The sequence below is a fragment of the Heteronotia binoei genome, unplaced genomic scaffold, assembly GCF_032191835.1.
Source record: "Heteronotia binoei isolate CCM8104 ecotype False Entrance Well unplaced genomic scaffold, APGP_CSIRO_Hbin_v1 ptg000323l, whole genome shotgun sequence".
NCBI classification, from domain to species: domain Eukaryota; kingdom Metazoa; phylum Chordata; class Lepidosauria; order Squamata; family Gekkonidae; genus Heteronotia; species Heteronotia binoei.
Window position 1 is genome coordinate 1,375,637 of NW_026800017.1, and position 19,119 is coordinate 1,394,755.

At 40.5% G+C, this 19,119-nt stretch overlaps 1 protein-coding gene across 1 annotated transcript in view; it reads left to right on the forward strand.

Annotated features, from left to right (window-relative positions):
* The window catches only part of LOC132590599 (gamma-aminobutyric acid receptor subunit rho-2-like), a 55,110-nt gene that overhangs the window by 25,829 nt on the left and 10,162 nt on the right, over positions 1 to 19,119 (forward strand). The window contains exons 3-5 of the mRNA XM_060263554.1: positions 10,684 to 10,751; positions 14,961 to 15,184; positions 16,969 to 17,051. Coding sequence (XP_060119537.1) covers positions 10,684 to 10,751; positions 14,961 to 15,184; positions 16,969 to 17,051 — 375 coding nt within the window. The remainder of the gene's footprint in view (positions 1 to 10,683; positions 10,752 to 14,960; positions 15,185 to 16,968; positions 17,052 to 19,119) is intronic.

Consider the following 19,119-nt stretch of genomic DNA (forward strand, 5'->3'; position numbering starts at 1 on the left):
ACATTTATCTCTGTTGAAATTCATTTTGTTAATTTTACTCCAGTTTGCCAGCCTGTCAAGATCCTGATTCTGTCTTCTACTCTATTTTCTACCCCTTCCAATTCAGTATCATTGCTAATTTAATGAGCATCCCCTCTCTTCCTTCATACAAGTAATTTACAAAGACACTGTACAACGCAGAGCCCAGGACAGATCCCTGAGGCACTCCACTTCAGTTGTTGTGTGGATAGTTAAGCAGATAGCCCATGACAGGCATCCTCCAAGTCTAGCATCTTAGTCAATCACCTGGGTCCTCTGCTTGGACTCAGGGGCTGTTGTGCAAATATTGCAGAGCAGACCATGTGGGTAGGTGGGGAATGTGATGCTTAGAGCGATAAATCACATACTGTTTCATACAGAAATGTTTCTATATATATTTTAAATAGTACACTAAAGCACACCAACAACTCGAAATAGATGTTTGACTACCGTTCACTTTTATCAGCACTCAAAAGCAAATTGAGAAATTATGACAGCTTTATTTGCAGTGCTATTCTCTAGACTATAATGAACAGCCATAGTGCAGTGCTAGTTTTCAGGCTCTGCATTTATAAAGTTTCAGGTTCTGTTCTGATATCCAATTAAAGCACCCCCAGTAACAGGAATTTGAAAGATTTCTGCCTAAGAATCAGGAGAGCTGCTGTAACATGTAACACAGGGCTGGTTCTGTAGGGCAAACCTGGGTTTATGAGAAGGACAAGGCAAATTACAGATTTGGGCATATGAGGGATGCTTGCAGGGGAGAATTAGTAGGGAGTGATTAAATCTTCTCCACCCACTGGTCCTCTCACCCAGCCACTCATGCCATTTTAAAACATTTCTCTACACCCAGGGTCCAAAATCAGAAACAAGCTAGTTTGGAAGGAAGGCACTGTCAGGCAGGGGGGGTGTATGTGCATGTACATTTCACCCACCAATATTCCTGACCTTTTGTGACATCTTGGCAAAGCAGGGTTTGGAAACATGTTCGCAAAGTATAGTTGTTTCACATAGTACTAAAACAGCGCTATCTTTTGATATATAAGCCATATATAGCCCTTCACCAGAAACAATTTTATAGCATAGACAACACTGAAACTGCAAGAGGTGCCTTTTAATTTTGTAAAGATGCATACACGAGTCAGACAGGTGGCCGTCGTGCTAGTTCTTCACATAAATGCAGGGCTGGACTTCAATCTCTGGGATTGCTAATCCCTGGCCTCTTTGCAGAGATCTAAAATTCAATCAAGATTTGAAATAACTGACTAACTAGATTGCAGCAAACGTAGCTCACAAAACTGCAGGATTAGCCACAGTAGCTGGGAGCCAGCAGGCAGGTGAAGCATAAGCTTCTCTTCAGAGCCGCAGGGTCTAGGCCCCCTCCGTTTGGTGTTGCCTTCCATGCTGAATTACCTAATTAATACTGTAGTGCCTGTAAAAAGCAAGAATAATAAAACTTGAGTCCCTCAGGGTTCATTCCAGACTTGTTCCAAAGCAGAATTATGGTATATGAAGGAGAAAAGCATCAGACCCCCTCTTACAAAACGTTGTCCCTAAAAAAGCCTCATGTGTCAGACCAATCTGAATTTAGTATCCTATACACTTCTGCAAAAGCACATTGTTAGAGAGATAGAGAGAGCAAGGTTCAATGCATCAAACTGAAAAAAACCCAAAAACCGAATCTCTGATTGTACAAAAAAAGTAAAAATTCTTTTAAAGGGCATTTTACAATAGAACTAACGCATTGTAGGGCTTTGAAAGTTACCCGTGAGAAAGCGACTGTAGTGAGTGGAAGGCCAAACAATTCAGAGGGCACCCTTCCAGGCATACATTAATGGGACATGTCCATGCTAGGTCATGAAACTACTACAAACTACAAATAGATAATTGTGAACAAAATAAAAAGAAAAGCATAAAGACTAATAGCAAAGAAGGACCTATGGGCACATATATGTATGCTTTCTATTTTAAGTATATTAAGTGCTATGCTTTTTGGAAGTACTATGAAGCAACTTGACAGTCACGAACAGCTCATTGTTCACAACTACTGAAGAGGATGCAAGCTGGAGTGGAGGGTGTTCAAACATCCCTACTTAAAATTGTGCCCCTCTGTTGTGTTCTGAACCCAACTGCTCTGACCCCTTTATCTTCTTGCTAATAAGTGGAGGTTATTTTGAACCCACCCACAGCTATGGTGTTACCTCAAAAGCAGGAGCCTGAGCAACTATCCTGTTCCAGATTTGCAAGCAATCTGTCATGTCCTTTATCCTTATCCATTCTTATAACACCACTAATCCAAAACGTTAAATTAGCAAATTCTATTTTTCTTTGTTCCCAGTTAAGTATAATTAAGTGTAATTGCTGTCACCGTTCTACAACCCGGCAGGCTAACTCCTGAGTCAAGGAGCCCACTCCAGAAGGGTGGCTAGTTTGGAAGCAGCCACCAACCCCTTTGACTACTCAGAGACCAAGGGATCTTCCCAGGTCTAAACAAGAAACCAGCCCTGTAAGGTTGTGCACTCAGAAGCTGAACCCAAAAAAGAAGCTACTTTGGTAGCTGTAGCCAACTTGGGTCAAAGTATTAGATTCATATTGAAGCTTCCTGAATTCAAGAATACACCGAAATATAATTAAAGTGAAAATATTAAAAGGATGGACAGGAATATTTAACAAAGAGCAAAGAACAATGAGAACAGAATAACAAAGCTAGATAACTAACCTAGATGCTTACAAATAGTGGGTTTTAATCCAGAGGTTACTTAGGAAGGCAAATACAAGATAGTTTCAAAGTCCAAAATTAACAGATGCCTACCCAAGTCAAAAGTGTCCCAAGGCTAGTTGTAATCCAAGCAAAGGGCAAAAGAAGAATGAAGGATCTTTCCTTTATGCCTTGCAGCCTGTGCTAGCATGATTTAGGCTAGCCAATCAGATGTAGGGATGGGCACAAACTGGCACATGCACTAGTTTGTGGTGAATTTTGGCCAGTTTATGGTAGGTCAACTAGCATGAACTTTCAAGCCGTTTGTGAAGGATCATGCCAGTTTGTCAATGGAAACATTTCCATACGGTCTGCCTCTGCTCAAACAAAATGTTTACCAAACTTCAAAGCAATTGTGGGGGGATTCCCCAGCCTTGGAAGCACTGTTGTCAGTTTCATAGCAGTCATGTCAGTTTCAAGAGCTCCCCCACCTTCCTTTGTGTTCACTTTCCATTTTCTTGTACAAAGCTTACAAAATTCTACCCTCCTTGCTTGGATTTGTGACTTGTCATTTTAAGCTTGCAATGTCAGTGGCACTGGGTTCTGTTGGGCACTAGTACACTGCACTAGTTCTGCTGGGCTTGCAAAAATCTCTCCTTTAGTTTTTACTGCAGAGATTCTCTGTTTTGACCCTAGTCCTGTTGGGTTTGAACTGCCACAGTGGCACTGATTCTGCTGGGCTTGCAGAAATACTACCCACCTTCAGTTTTTACTGCAGAGATTCTCAGGGACTTTGATTTTGTGTTGCAGGGCCTCTATTGCCCTTGCTTTTTTTTGCTCCCCACTCTCCATTGGAAACAATGGAGGATGAGGGCTTCTTCTTTGTTGGGCTTTGTTGGCCATAGGTTGGACCCTGTAAATCCAGTCCTCTTCAAACTTGGCAGGCAGGTAGAGGAGAATCAGCTAGAGATCTCCTGCAAGTTTGGTGTTTCTTGAATGCCAGGTGGCCATTCTATTGCATTATGAACCTCACATAACTGGTTAATTTAACTCTGAAAAGTTTGTGACAGTTTGTGGTTCATGAACCGGGCATGCCAGGAACCACAAATCATCACAAACTGCATTTTCCATTAGGGATAGAAAGCATCCATCCTTAATCTGATGTAACCCAACTGACCCATTGGTGTTACTGACAAGGTAATGTAACCAAACAGGTGAGACTGCCAGTTAGTTTCTGATGTTCTACAGCATCAGACCCAATTTACAAACTCCCACAAATCCTTGCATTAACAAGATGGAATGTATAGGCCCCTTAGGTGGCCTTGACATCATTAGGACTGATGAGACTCCCTGCAACTGTGAATGTCTCACATTCTCCCTTATTTCTTTCTCTGAGTCACCATCAGCTTGGCCTTAATGCCCAGAATGCAAAAACTTTCCATGTTCTTTCAGTCCCTCGCCTGAACCAGTGTTTCAGTTTGAACAAGAGTCTATGAGAGAAGCCTAATCTTTTCACAAACTCATTTGTTTCTTTGATTGGAACCATCATAATAGGAAATGTCCCACTGACTTTTAAGTGAGAAACTATTCTCAAACTAAAAAGTGGTTATTAAAAAGCAAGTAAGATTACAGCACACACATCTTGAGATCCACATACATTTCACAACTATGATAACTCATGTGAAAGCATGTGTTGTCGCATTTAGTACATGTGCCCATACTATAAATGTAATTAATGATAGAAAGTAATAGCCCTGTGTGAAACAATGGTGAAGTCAGGGGATGTGGCCTAATATGCAAATAAGTTCCTGCTGGGCTTTTTCTACAAAAAAAAGCCCTGAATAAAGTTTCCTCAAAGGCAGAGATTGATATTTTTATGACGACAAGAAGAACACAAATTTCATCCTCACAACCACTCTGTCCATAGCTTTACAGTCCAGAAAGAATCCTCTGAATGCTGAAGAGTAAATCCTGAGAGAGTCTTCTCAAGTTAATTCTCAAGTTAATTCTTCCAAATATCCAGAAATTTGAACCTCCATGAGGAAGCTGTGGAGGTTCAAATTTCTGGATATTTGGAAGAATCTAAGGAGCTACTCTTTGGCATTCAGAGAATTCTCCAGACTATAGAACTATGGACTATTATTTACTCAACTTGTAATATATTATTAATTGAATGTTTGATTGATTGTGATTTATAATTATATGAATTGGTGTAAATATTTGAATATATTTGAAATTGTTCATAGTGACTTGGGTTTCAACATTTTGTGTATTCTTCCCAATTACCCTTATGTAATCATCTCAGCCAAATTTCTTCTTTGTCTACCTGGAGACTGGTGTTGCTGACCTGTTGAAACCAACCTGTAAATAAATAAATAAGTAAATCTTTTTTGTCGTTTATGTTCTAATCCTACCTCAGTGATCTTTGTATTTTACTTGTGCACCACAATTTATGCCAATAAAGGTCTGAATGAATTGTGCACCACAAAACACCACACAGCAGTGAACCCAAAGCCTATACACTTGCTACTTTAGGAATGCCTGGTAACTGGAGGAAAGGTTTATAATTCAAAACAAGCCTAGTTCCCAAAAAATCACAGACAGCTGTGAGGGTCCCCTTAGTTGATAGAAAAGACCTGTCACAGCACTCATATATAATGTTGCAGAAATTTCCACCAATTCCCCCACAAGGTGTCATTACTCAGTACCAGTCAGTACTCCAAACTGGAGTAGTTTCTATTAATTTCTGCTAGGCTGTTGCTTTGATATGTGATCCTGTTTGGATTTCTTTAGAATTATTCCATGTAATTCTGTCTTTGCTTTGGTTTAGTATAATAAGCATAATGCCTTCTCCTTTACATTTTTTCTGTGGTTTAGTTAGGAAGTTCAGTTTTGTTTTGAGAATTGTTTTGGAAATTCACAGAAATGTTCTTTATTCTCTTTGGACTGTTTGGATTATACATAAGATTATACATAAGATTGTCTTTTCTTTTTGGTCCACCTTCCTGTATCATGTGTTACTTCTGGGTTATTCCCTCCCCCTCCCAGAAAAAAATGTAAAAGTAATGAGAAATATAGAGAATGTTAAAACTAGGTGTGGGTGGTCTAAGAAAATTTTAAGATTGGATTGTTGGAAGCCAGTTCCTGTAAGAGTTTATCAATAATGATATTAGCTATTTAATATCCCACCTGTTGCATACATTGTATCAACTTATTTTGGCATTTTATTAAATCAATTTATTCTATTGTATCAATTTATTTTGGCATTATATTAAAATGCAATGGGTAGGCAGCAGATGGTTGTTAGGAAAATTATCCTATATTAATGTGTTTCAAGTGCACTCTGCAAAGACTGCATGGTGGCATGGGAAAGTTACGAACACACACAGAAATTCAAAGGAGGTTTTGTTTTAGCACAATTAAGTGTTGCTCATGAACAACTTATAAAAGGAAACAAGTATTATGTAGCTACTCTTGCAGATATTCTTTTGGTCACTGCTACACAAAACATTGCTCAGCATGGACACTTGGAAAATGAGGCAAGTGACAACAGGGGAAATGATCTTTGAATTCTTGCACTTAATCGCAAAGCAAAATACTAGAATCCAGTCTGAAGCAGATACTTTCCCATGATATGCAAAATACACAAATCACTGTGTTCAGTATGAATTGTTACATATCACTAGCAGAATGGTTGCCCTGACCTGAATAATGCAGGCAAGCCCAATGTCATCATATCTTGGAAGCTAAGCAGGGTCAATTCTGGCAAGTAATTGGATGGGAGCCCTTGAAATATCAGAGCCAAGAGGGCAGGTTTTATTCAGCCACCTCTCAGAATATCCTCCATGCCCCCAGTAGGGGTCAGTCACCCGAGGTTGCCATGACACACACATGCACATAAAAGAAGAGAGATATTTATTAGCAGAACGATTCTGGATCTGGGGTTAATTTCTTATTAAGTGAAGGAAATTGGCCTCTTGGCATTAATTGCTAATGAAACAAAGGACATACATAAACAGGAACAAATATTACAAATATTAATCATTTTCTATTATTGCTACAATGGCAATGTATATGAAAAGTTTGTTGGTTTCTAGCCATGTTATTCACTAGATGCTTCTTCACTAGTGACTTACATAAAGAATACCTTAGCATGTTGTGGCATAGATATCAAGCACTGCATAGCACTAACCTATGATGCAATGAGTGGAAAACTAAATGGGGTGCAGGCATTGCTCCTGAAAGAGGTGCCACAAGCCATCTATCTTCATTGCTTCAACCAAAGGCTGAACTTAGTTACTGTTGATGTGTGTAAGAATACTGATGTTGAAAACTTCTAATCTTTCAACAAATGTATGTATTTGCATCCTGTTCTTACGTGCATCCACATTTTATCAAATTGCAAAGACAAACAAAGAACAGAATTAGATCAAGATGAATAGCCATGCTAGTCTGTCTGTAAGCAGTCAGAAATATACTTTGTCCCTTCTGTGCCTCCCCAGAATTTTTTTTTCTGGTGCTGCCACTGCTCACCAAGTGACACTAAACAGAAAACCTCTTTGTAAGGAAGCATGTGAAAGACTGTACACATGGAAATGGGAGCAAAATGTGCAACTCAGAATGACAATCACGCAACCCCCCTTAAATGGGTGGGAGATGTGTTGGCCCTGGCTGTTGTTTGGTTCAGCAAGGCCTGTGCTAGAGACATTTCCAAAGGACTGTATTTCAGAGTCCTTTCAGGACTGTTAATTTTGCTTCCCTTTGTTGTATTTTCTATACTTTTAAATATTATTTTGCTTTCTCCTCAATGGTGTTGATTTAGAGAAGAAAGTGGTTAACCATCTGGAGCAAGCAACCCAACCCTCCCAAGCCAGTATAGTTTGAGGCAGAGACAGGATTAAATATCTAGCAGCTTTCTAATGACTATAAGGATTAGCGAGATCAAAAATCTCCTGGTGACTCATCACGAGATGCTTAATTCAGCAGTATGGTCTGCTGCCAGGGCAACCTCCAAAAACACCCAAACAGAGTCTGAGGTGGGTTCTTCTGTATATGTGTTTAGGTTTCGATAGTATAAAAGTGAGTGCTATGTGTTCACCCAACTTTTTATTCTTACTGTTATAAAAGTTAGCCATGTGATTAATTGGTTTATTTATTTATATGCCTTTACATCCAAGGTGGTTTACACTTCACAATATTTCCTCAGAATATAACATAACATAAAAGGGGAGATAGGAAGAGAAAGTAAAAACAAGCAAATTCAGGTGTAAACTTTTGGATAATTATAAAACTGTTCCGTAATGATCAGGTAAAATTCAGGGACAGAGAGGGAAGCTCCATGGCAGTTGGCCCCAAGCAGGCTGGTGGGAAGGCCTTGTTGTGCCTTCTCCCTCTGCATTTTAGAGGGCCACCTTTGAGTTGTAAAATGACTATTCACTGTCATTCCAATGACATATATGCATGCTGTATATGCCCTTTGCAACCATTATCTTAAGAGAGTTCTCTTCATTTATATGATTGTCATGTAGTCCACAGAACCAGTATTGTTTTAAAAAGTGAATATGTAGTAATTGATTAATCCATTCAAAAGTTGTATGGAACATAATGAACATTATACTCCATACAATCCCAGGAATCTTTGGGCCTTCCTGAGATTGTCCGCTGCAAGCATAAAGTGACACTCTAGTTTTTGGACAGAATTCTACGATTTGAGCCCGAATTTACCCAGCATCAGTGACGCAATTATGTCACTTCTGGGTGACATCATTATGCCACATTTTGGGGTATTTGCAGGTGTGGAGGAGCCGGTGAAAGCAGGGAAACCCCAATCTGGACCGGGGTGGGGGGGCTGACAACCCTGTACACTACCACAAATTTTGTTAGTTTTTAAGGTGCTGCTGAACTCTTACTCTTTTCTATTGCTACAGACAGTCTAACATGCACATTAATCTAAGCTTACTGCTTAGCATGTCCAGCTACCCAAGTAATCTTAGTGCACTTAGGGTTGCCAGCCTCTAGGTGTTGGCTGGAAATCTCCTGAGAGTACAACTGATCTCCAGGTGACGGAGATCAGTTCACCTAGAGAAAATGGCTGTTTTTGAAGGTGGACTCTATGGCATTACACCAATTGAAGTCCCTCCCCAAACCCTGCCCTCCTTAGGCTCCACTCCCAGAATCTCCAGGTATTTCCCAACCTGAAGCTGGCAACCTTAGGTGTACTTGTATTTTGCTAAGGAATGAAGAGGCATCAAGATCAGCTGTGATTTCAACTGTTTCCAGCATGTCTGGCTTGATGTTCTGACTGAGTCATACTCTATGGCAGGGGTGGCCAATGGTAGCTCTCCAGATGTTTTTTGCCTACAACTCCCATCAGCCCCAGCCATTGGCCATGCTGGCTGGGGCTGATGGGAGTTGTAGGCAAAAAACATCTGGAGAGCTACCACTGGCCACCCCTGTTCTAGAGGGTTCCAATGAGCAAGTGCTGTGATTGGAGTCTAAGGACCACTTGACACCAGAGGGCAAGAGACTATAATTAAGCCATAGATAAGAAGGAAGCCATGCTAGCTTTATGATTTCATGGGACAGTGGCTTTAACTATGATAAGCTTCATTGCAATGGATTACTATGTGGAAGACACTTAAGCCTCTAGCCTATACTTTAATATTCTGAATGCTGTGGCATCTAATGCAAGGTACCAAAGTGTTAGAAAAGTTAGTCTTTAGTGTCAATTTGCTTTATGTTTGACATAAAAATCTGTAGGGAGTTATGCCAGTCATAAACCAATTTAACATCAAATTGACCAGTAGAGGGAGTAAAGCACATATGAAACAGGAAAAACACACACAAAGCAACAGTGAGGAAAATGACACCGATTTCGCACTCACCCTGCACTGCTCTGACGTTCCTCTTTTCAGTGTGGCAATCTTCCGATTTCCCACTATCTGCCCCGGGGCTTCAGCTTGCATTTCCGTTTTTGTGCGGCAAAGAGAAACTGGTTTTTACTGGTTTCTCTTTGCCTTGAAAAAATGGTAACGCAAGCTGAAGTCCCGGGGCAGATAGTGGGAAATTGGAAGGACACCACACTGAAAAGAGGAACGTCGGAGCGGTGTAGAGTGAGAGCGAAATCGGTCTGAGAATATGGAAAAGTTGTGTGATGCCACAGGAGTTTCCAGGATGCACTTTGTTTGCCTGAGGATAACTTCATCCTTTTCCATTTAGATCTTCAAACACCTCTGAACTATTCGCAAATTGCTTCCCAGACCTTCTGCACTTCACTCTATGGTTTGTGCCATTTGGCATTGACCCTTGCAATATATTCATCTGCTGAAATCCAAAAAACCACTTTCCTGGAAGTAATGTCATATAATAAAATGGAACTTACTTCTGAGTAGAAGAAGAAGATATTGGATTTATATCCTGCCCTCCACTCCGAAGAGTCTCAGAGCGGCTCACAATCTCCTTTACCTTCCTCCCCCACAACAAACACCCTGTGAGGTGGGTGGGGCTGGAGAGGGCTCTCACAGCAGCTGCCCTTTCAAGGACAACCTCTGCCAGAGCTATGGCTGACCCAAGGCCATGCTAGTAGATGCAAGTGGAGGAGTTGGGAATCAAACCCGGTTCTCCCAGATAAGAGTCCGCACACTTAACGACTACACCAAACCAGCTCTCCTGCTTGGACTTGTTTCCAAAACTGCTGGTGCTTTCTTGGATAGAGAGGCTCGAGTAAAATTATTGACTACATTCCTCCCCCCTCCACATCATCCTTTGAGCATGGATTCTCATTTTAGGAGACAACATTTACTATACAATAAAGTACTCTGTCTTAAAATATTATGCTGTGGTTTAATACCAACAATGTACAATCCATACATCATGCTCAAATCGAAGTACCAACGTAAGTTGAAATATTCGCATCCTTTCCTGCAGTTGTCTGAAGATTTATAAAGGACATTTTCACTCTCCCACAGGCCCTGCTATTCCTGTTGGGGTTGATGTACAGGTTGAAAGCTTGGACAGTATTTCTGAGGTCGATATGGTAGGTAACTTTTTTTTTTTTTTTAAAGTCTATTTCCAGCTAGCAAAATCTTGAATTTTGATTCTGGGTTAGGGCAGGGTATTATACTCTTAACATGTAAGTACCTCACAAAATCAATGTATGATAGACTGTTACTTGGGTCTGGTTGTTACTGAGATGGTAAATTGTGGTCTGGGCTACCCCATTCCAAATTGCAGGTGGAGGCTGATATAATGGAATGTTCCTGTATTAATTTTTTTCTTTTTGCATATAGAAAACTATAATGCCAGGGAGAAAGTTAGAACTCTTCTCCCAAGGTTACCAACCTCCATGTAGTGCCTGGAGTTCTCCTCAAATTATGACTTGATTTCCAAACTATAGAGATTAGTTCCCTCCTGAAACTCATCTGGAAGTGTCCATGGGCCAGTTGGAGGTGTCTGGGAGCCAGCTGCAGGAAGATGAGTGGGTTATTATACCCCACTTTTTACTACGCAAAGGAGTCTCAGAATGGGTTACAATTGCCTTCCCAATTCTCTCCCCGCAGTACGCATCCTTTTTTTTTTTCAATTTTAAAACAAATTTTATTTAATGCTTACAGTTACAACCATGACATGTCCGTACAGTTCACATAGACAAGATCAATCTAATGTTGAAAACAAAGTACAAGTTCTAAAAAGTCAGTTGTGCAGAATATACAAAATAACTCAAAATAAAAAATAAATCAGTTTTCTGTAAAATGAATTCTGAGGTACAATATCATGTTTCATTAAATATGATATTAAAGGAAACCAAACAGAAACAACACATCCTTCATACTGCTCTAAATTCAGTTTGAATGAGTTGCAAGCTACCTTATTGATTACAAACAGTTCCCATAATTTCTGAAACCAGTATTCTAATGATGGCAGAGAGGAGTTTATCCAGTTAGCCGCTATTGTAAGTCTAGCAGCTGCAATAAGAATGTTGATTAAATCAGAAGAGCATTTCCTAAGCGAGAGGTCTTTCCAATTGTGCAATAAAAAAATGTCTGGTTCTAAAGGCAAGAGGTACCCTGTAATTAGTCTTATCTGGATTTAAATTTGATGCCAAAATGTATAAATATACCTACAATTCCACCAAATATACATGATTGGTGGAATTGTAGGTATATTTATACATACATATATACATAAGTAGCTAGTTCTCCACATTTTTTATACAAGTAGGTGCAATAGTAGGGACAAATTTGTGAAGTCTAACGGGAGGCCAGTACCACCTCTTAAGTGATTTGATGCAATAGACATCCTGTCAGGTAGGTGGGGCTGAGAGAACTCTGAGAGAACTATGACTGACCCAAGATCACCCAGAGCTGACATCATGTGGAGGAGTGGGGAATCAAACTTGGCTCTCCAGATTATAGTCCACCATTCTTAACTACTACACTACACTGGCTCTCTGTAGGAGAGCCCTGCAGGAACCCAAAACAGCCAGTGTAGGATTGGCAATCCCCATTTGGGTACAGGGGATTGCCTGGTTTGAAGGCTCTCCCTCTGCTTTAGAGTCATCAGAAAGCGGTGTGTGTGTGTGTGTGTTAAATGTCCACTGGGAGCTCCATTATACCCTATGGAGTCTGGTCTCCATAGGGCTTCTGACAGTCTACAAGGCCTAGCCTCTGGATTGAAGAAAGAAGAAAAGCTAGAGATGTCCTTCCTCCAAGGAACACTTCAATAGGTGGATCCAGGAAAGTCCAAGGGGCTTGACCACTCCCTTGACTGCAAAAAGGAGAGGCATAAGCAGGCATGAGAAAGCAGGTGCTGCATGGAAGCAAGCCCACATCCCCTAGGAGGTTCTCCTAAGGCCCTCTCAGGAAGAAAAGAACCCTGGAGGTTCCTATGGCTCCGCCCATTGGAGGGCAGCAGAGGAATTGGAGCCCCAATTCTCCAAGAATTTTCCAAGTCAGATTTGACAACCCTGTCCCTGACATCTTGTTTTTATGTACACCCAGGTTAAAAAAAATATTTGATAAAAACATATTTAACAATAGACATTTTATATTAGAGTTGATATAGTATCTGCTCAGAGCTCATTCGGGAAAGGGCGGGCTATAAATCGAAAATGATAGATAGATAGATAGACAGACAGACAGATAGATAGTTGCTGGATTCCTAGAGCTACCCATAGAGTTTCTGGAGTGACTCGTAGAGCTACCCTATGTCAGTTGTTTTTTACCAAAAGTAACGTGATGCTACAGCACATGCTGCAGTTTTGTTTTTGTTTTTTTAAATTTCTTCTGCTGCCACTCAGAGCAGTAGCAGGCAATGGAAATGGGGTGGAAAACTTCCTGCCCTGAGGACTAATCTAGGCTAGGCTTGTTCCTGAGGACTGTTTGTCAAAATATATGTGGAAGGCTGAAGAAACTACCACCATAAAAATTAAGTTTTGTAGAAAGGGGATTTGTGCATAGGATTGTCAGATCTGATTTAGGAAATATTTGGGGATTTGGGGGGTGGAGCCAGGAGCAAAGTTGTGACAAGCACGATTGAACTCTGAAGGAAGTTCTGGCCGTCACATTTAAAGAGACTGCACTCCTTTTAAATGCCTCCCTTCCATTGGAAATAATTATTTTATTTTTTATTTATTTTATTGGATTTATATCCCATCCTTTCTGCCGAAGCAGGCTCAGGGCGGCTCACATCAATAAAACATTTACAATACTGAACTTTAACCGCTAAAACATTGAACAATATAAACAATTAAAACATATTAAAACAGTTTGCTGCTAGTGTTAAATTTCAGTATCGTCAGCCCTCTTGAGTATCCTCAAGAGTAATGGAGGATGGGGGCACTTTCTCATAGAATTGAACCCCCTGGTCCAATCTGTTTGAAACAAGGTGTTTTTTTAAAGAGAGTCAAAATTTGCTGAAAATTTGGTGCCTCTACCTCAAAAAAACAATCTCCCCAGACACCCATGACTCGATTCTCCATTATACTCTTTGGGGACCAGTCTCCATAGGGAATAATGGAATGCCCAGCAGACATTTCCTCCCTCCCCCACACTTTCTGATAACCTTGAAGTCAAGGGAGGGCCTCCGAACCAGGGGATCCCCTGCCCTCAAGTGGGGATTGGTAACCCTATCTGTACATGTTATAAAGGGGATGCATTGACGTTGGGCCTGCCTGCAAATTTGCACACATAACCATCTAGTTAATTATAGTTGTGACAATACTATAATGCTACATTCATACAGGTATGACTCCCAAAGAGTGTAGCCATATGTCTTTCAGGCATATAGTTCTGAATATTTGCTTTTAAAAAAAAAACACTGCAAAGTGATCAATCAGCCTTCTAAAGGAAGGGGGGGGGGAGTCCTCATGGTGATGGTGCTAAATCAAGTTGTTTCACACAGCTTCCTTTGCTTTGAGTAGAGAAAGCATCAGTGAAAAGCCTGTTATATGTCACCCTTTCTTGTCTGGTGTTGGATCATTATTGCAAAAATAGATTTTGTAAGTGACAAAATCTAAGTGACAAAATCTAAGATACTCAGAGATCTGTGTACATTCAAACACCAGAGGTAGCTATGGATTTGTTCAAGTGTAGGCAATCTTGAGTACAGTTTCATAATGGCTGCTTGGATCAGTGAGGAAATGTGTAGCAGGCAATTGGCAATGTTTACTGTTGCCCACTACTGTCTTTCAGTGGTTATTAAAAGTATGTTTAGCTAAAGTTTCAACTTCTGGGTAAAATTACAATTTTACTGTAAGCGCCTTTGGCAGTTTTTAAATTGAAAAGTAGCATTAAAATGTTTAGATAACAGATAATTAAATGGCAATACCCCATTGTTGCAAGGTATTATAATAAAGACTTGGATAGCACAGGCTAGACCAATCTCATCAGTAGTTGGATAGGAGACTGCTAAAATAGTCCAAGGTGCAAAATAGTCCAGTAGTGCAGAGGCAGGCAATGGCAAACCACCTTTGAATGAGTCTTTCCTTGACACCCTGTGGAGTTGCCATAAGACAGCTGTGACTTCGTGTAAAAATCAGTTAAAGAGAAGAAAATCATAGTAAAAGAGAAGACATGAGCATGTAGATATTGTAAGAAAAGACTTAGCTGAGGAGATTTTACCTCAGGGAAGTGGTAATATAGCTATCTTTTCCCTTTCCTTCCTTCTTTCTCTTTGTGTAGGCCCTTTCTACTAATATTTATGGATGTGGGGGATATAATCATCATAACACATCTTCTCTCTCCAGGATTTTACAATGACATTGTATCTGAGGCATTACTGGAAGGATGAGCGTCTTGCCTTTCCCAGTCATACTAATAAGAGCATGACTTTTGATGGAAGGCTCGTGAAGAAGATCTGGGTGCCTGATGTCTTCTTTGTTCACTCTAAAAGATCCTTCATTCATGACACAACTACTGACAATATCATGTTGCGGGTGTTCCCAGATGGCCATGTGCTCTATAGTATGAGGTAAGGCCACAATCAATTCATTAGCAGTTGCACAGCATTCTTCCGCCAGCTCTGCTCCAGTTTCCATGGAGGTGTTTTCTGTAAAGAGATTTTTCCCACAAAGAAATTGTTTTTGTTACATCTCTGTTTCAAGCTGTTCAAAGTTGTCCTTCAATGGTATCTTCTATTTCCATTGGAGGTGTACTGGGCAATATAAAATCAGTGGTTCTCCCATGTAGCTTATCCATTGCTGTGGTGTTTGCCATATAAACTGTGATGGAACAAGAACTTTGCAATTATTATGGCTATCCCTTGTGACATTATTAATGATATATGTGAGGCAAAGAACCCTAATTTCACCCAAGGGTTAAGAGTGTGGTAATTGGCTAACTGCAGAAACTTGCAGTCAGTTCCATAACTAGATGGGAGGGGGGAGTCAGGAACAAATGGAATAATCTTCTAGAGCAGGAGTGGCCAACAGTAACTCTCCAGATGCTTTTTGCCTACAACTCCCATCAGCCCCAGCCAGCATGGCCAATGACTGGGGCTGATGGGAGTTGTAGGCAAAAAAACATCTGGAGAGCTACCACTGGCCACCCCTGTTCTAGAGGGTTCCAATGAGCAAGTGCTGTGATTGGATTCTAAAGACCACTTGACATCAGAGGGCAAGAGACTATGAGCGTTTTCGCACTGACCTTACTCGGGAGTGACGTCCCTCTTCACCGCTCAGCGTCTGTGTGGATTTCGCTCTAATTGCTCCGCAGAACCCAGAAGAGCTGCAAAGTCCCGCGGCTTTTGCGTCGCAAATGTAAACTGGCCAAAGACCAGTTTACATTTGCGACGCAAAAGCCGCGGGACTTTGCGGCTCTTCCGGGTTCTGCGGAGCAATTAGTGCGAAATCCGTGCGGACGCTGCGCGGTGAAGAGGGACGTCGCTCCTGAGTAAGGTCAGTGCAAAAACGCCCTATAATTAAGCCATAGATAAGAAGGAAGCCATGCTAACTTTATGATTCTATGGGACAGTTGCTTTAACTATGATAAGTTTCATTTCAATGGATTGCTATGTGGAAGACACTTAAGCCTCTAGCCTAGACTTTGATATTCTGAATGCTGTGCCATCTAATGCAAGGTACCAAAGTGTTAGAAAAGTTAGTCTTTATTATTATTTTTTGCTAATGAATTTTAGAGACTGTGTGATACTCCTTTAAATAAATCATTCAATAAACTTATATATCTTTTTCAAAGGTTTGGTTTCTTGTGTGCACTCAGCCTCAGGGACCCACAGATCTGAGCACTGTTTGCTTGCCCTAGAGGTGGTGACACAGAGGGACCCTGGCTTGGGTTCTCTTATCATTAATAGAGATGTATTCTTTCCTCTATTTCCACATCATTTCAAATGTTCTCTTCATCAATTCAAGATGTCTGAACTTTAGAATTTCTTATCACAGCAACACATAAGCCATAAAACTCTTTTAAAAGTGCTCAGCTTCTGTCTTTATGTATGGGCAGATAATTTCCATTACATTGTATCTGAGGAATATATGTGTACACTAAAGGTTATACCTTGAATAAAACTTTGTTAGTCTTAAAGGTGCCACTGCACTCAAACTTTGTTCTATAAGTATTGTCCCTTTCATCCCAACCTCATCAATCAATTGAGGAAGAGCAATTTTTAAAATCTGTGATTAATGTTTTTGTGTAATAATTATCAGTTCAGTCATTTCAAACTCATAGTCTATTGGTGTGTATATGTACCTGTGCCTGCCCATGTATACCAAAACTGACTATGTCCTTTGGAATTTCTAGGATCACAGTGACAGCAATGTGCAACATGGACTTTAGCCGTTTTCCACTAGATTCCCAGACCTGTTCTCTGGAGCTGGAAAGCTGTATGTAGAATTCACATTTCCCCCTGCAATTCTTTCCTGCACAACTGTTCAATTACTAGTTAATTTGGTTAACTAGCACATGTTTACAGGAGAGATAGTGGGAAATGCAACTCAATGATATCCATGAATCTCTCATAATGTGCAATTTGGGCTTTACGTGAACAATACCCAAATAAACAATACCCACAGCTTTCTGCTGGGTTCTGACATTTTTGTGTACATACGTCAACACTCCCCTCCCATTTCCAGCCTGTATGAACATCTCACACTGCAAGAGCGACATGTTAAACCAGAAGATAATTATTACTCAATGCAACCAAGAACACACAGCTCTTCTTGACTGCCATTTGCACAGTGAAAGTCTTTATCACTGAATATGGGACAAAGGAGAATAAAAGGTCAAACATTCTATTTCCCCTGTGTCCTCAGATCAGGGCATCCCCATGCCGATGAGGAGGAAGAGGACAAAGGTCATACACCAACAACATATACCCTGCGGAAATTATGGCTCAGCCACTGGCTCTGAAAGAGCCTCTTTGCTTTGTCATCCATAAATCCTCTGAGCAGACCTGCTAATCCATGGTCCAGCTGACATGCAGAATCTTGGTAGTGATAAAATCGTCTGCATCTGCTTGCTGGCTCTGCTTGTACACGTACTTGGCTACAGCAACCTTTAATCCACCGCCACCCACAAAGTATGCAAGATTATTATTTTATGTCATGAAGTCCTAAGTAAAAAAATTAGGACATAAAAGCAGCACTCCAAACAAGGCAACTGTATTAATATACTTTACTTCTTATAGTTTTTACAACCAAAGTCATAAGCAGCAGACTCTCATCCCATATAAGAACCTAAAGTTAGTTATTATGTAACTTAACAACAAACTGCCAAAATGTTTGCCACACAGAGAGTAGTTTGTTTATCTTTATCACTGAGTAGCCAGGATGATTTTGCTTCTGGAGAGAAAGAATTCTAATTAAACCATGGGGAGATTAGAGTCAAAGAAGGTGTGGTCTACAGAATCAATTATGTTGTTGCCACAGTTGTAGAGTCCATCTGAGTATGGGATTCTGCTGAATCTTCTTAGTATCACTGCTGAAAGTAGGGCATTTAAGTGTGCAGTCATTGTCACACTCTTAATTCATTGTTCATAAGTATACTAGTTCAAAAGATGGATTGCTGGCTGTTGCATTTATGGACCAAAACAGCCTTTGATTCTGTGCCCAGGCAAAGATTCTGAAATAAACTGAAGATAGACATACTTAGGATATATGAAGACAAAGGAAAAGCAAGCTCTTAATATATTATGAATGTGCTTGGCACTTTTTGGAGAAACTGTATCCCTTGCTACATATTTTATGCCCTGGGCTTTATGTAGTTTAATGCTATTTGTTTTTATGGGCTGGGGTTTGATATTATGTTTTTATCCTGTTTTATTTTGTGAGCTGCCATGAGCAAGTCTCTGCAGCATATAAATGATTTAAAGAAATAGTCTTTATTGCAATTTTAGTGCCCTTGTCCTCTTTGCGATTTTCTTAGAAACTCATCACACATATTCCATTATTTCCAGTGAAGGGAAGACATTTAAAAGAAGCGCAGTCCCTTTAAATGTGATGTTTAAAAGGGATGTTTGAACTCCCTTTGGAGTTCAATCATGCTTGTCACAACCTTGCTTCTGGCTTCACCCCCAAAGTCCCCAGATATTTCCTGAGTCGGACCTGGCAACCCAATATTGCAACTAGGTTTTATCAATGGGAACTCCATTTAAAAGCCCTACTGAGGGAAGGGGGAGTTTGGATCAGGAATATAGAAAAAGGAGGAATATAGAAAAAGGAGGGGTTTGTGCCCTCTCTCCTGTACCAATTTTCCATGATGATGTGGGACCAGAGGACTTTATTTGCTCCATTAGGGAGCTGCACTTTATACATGGAGACCTGCAATTGGGCAAATAACTAGCTCTCCATCTCTGTTTTGGCTTGGGAAGACAGCACAGGCAGAAGCAGGAATCCCCCCCCCCCCCCGTGCTGTTTCCCTTGCCAAAATCCAAACTGGGCCCCTGCAGCTCTT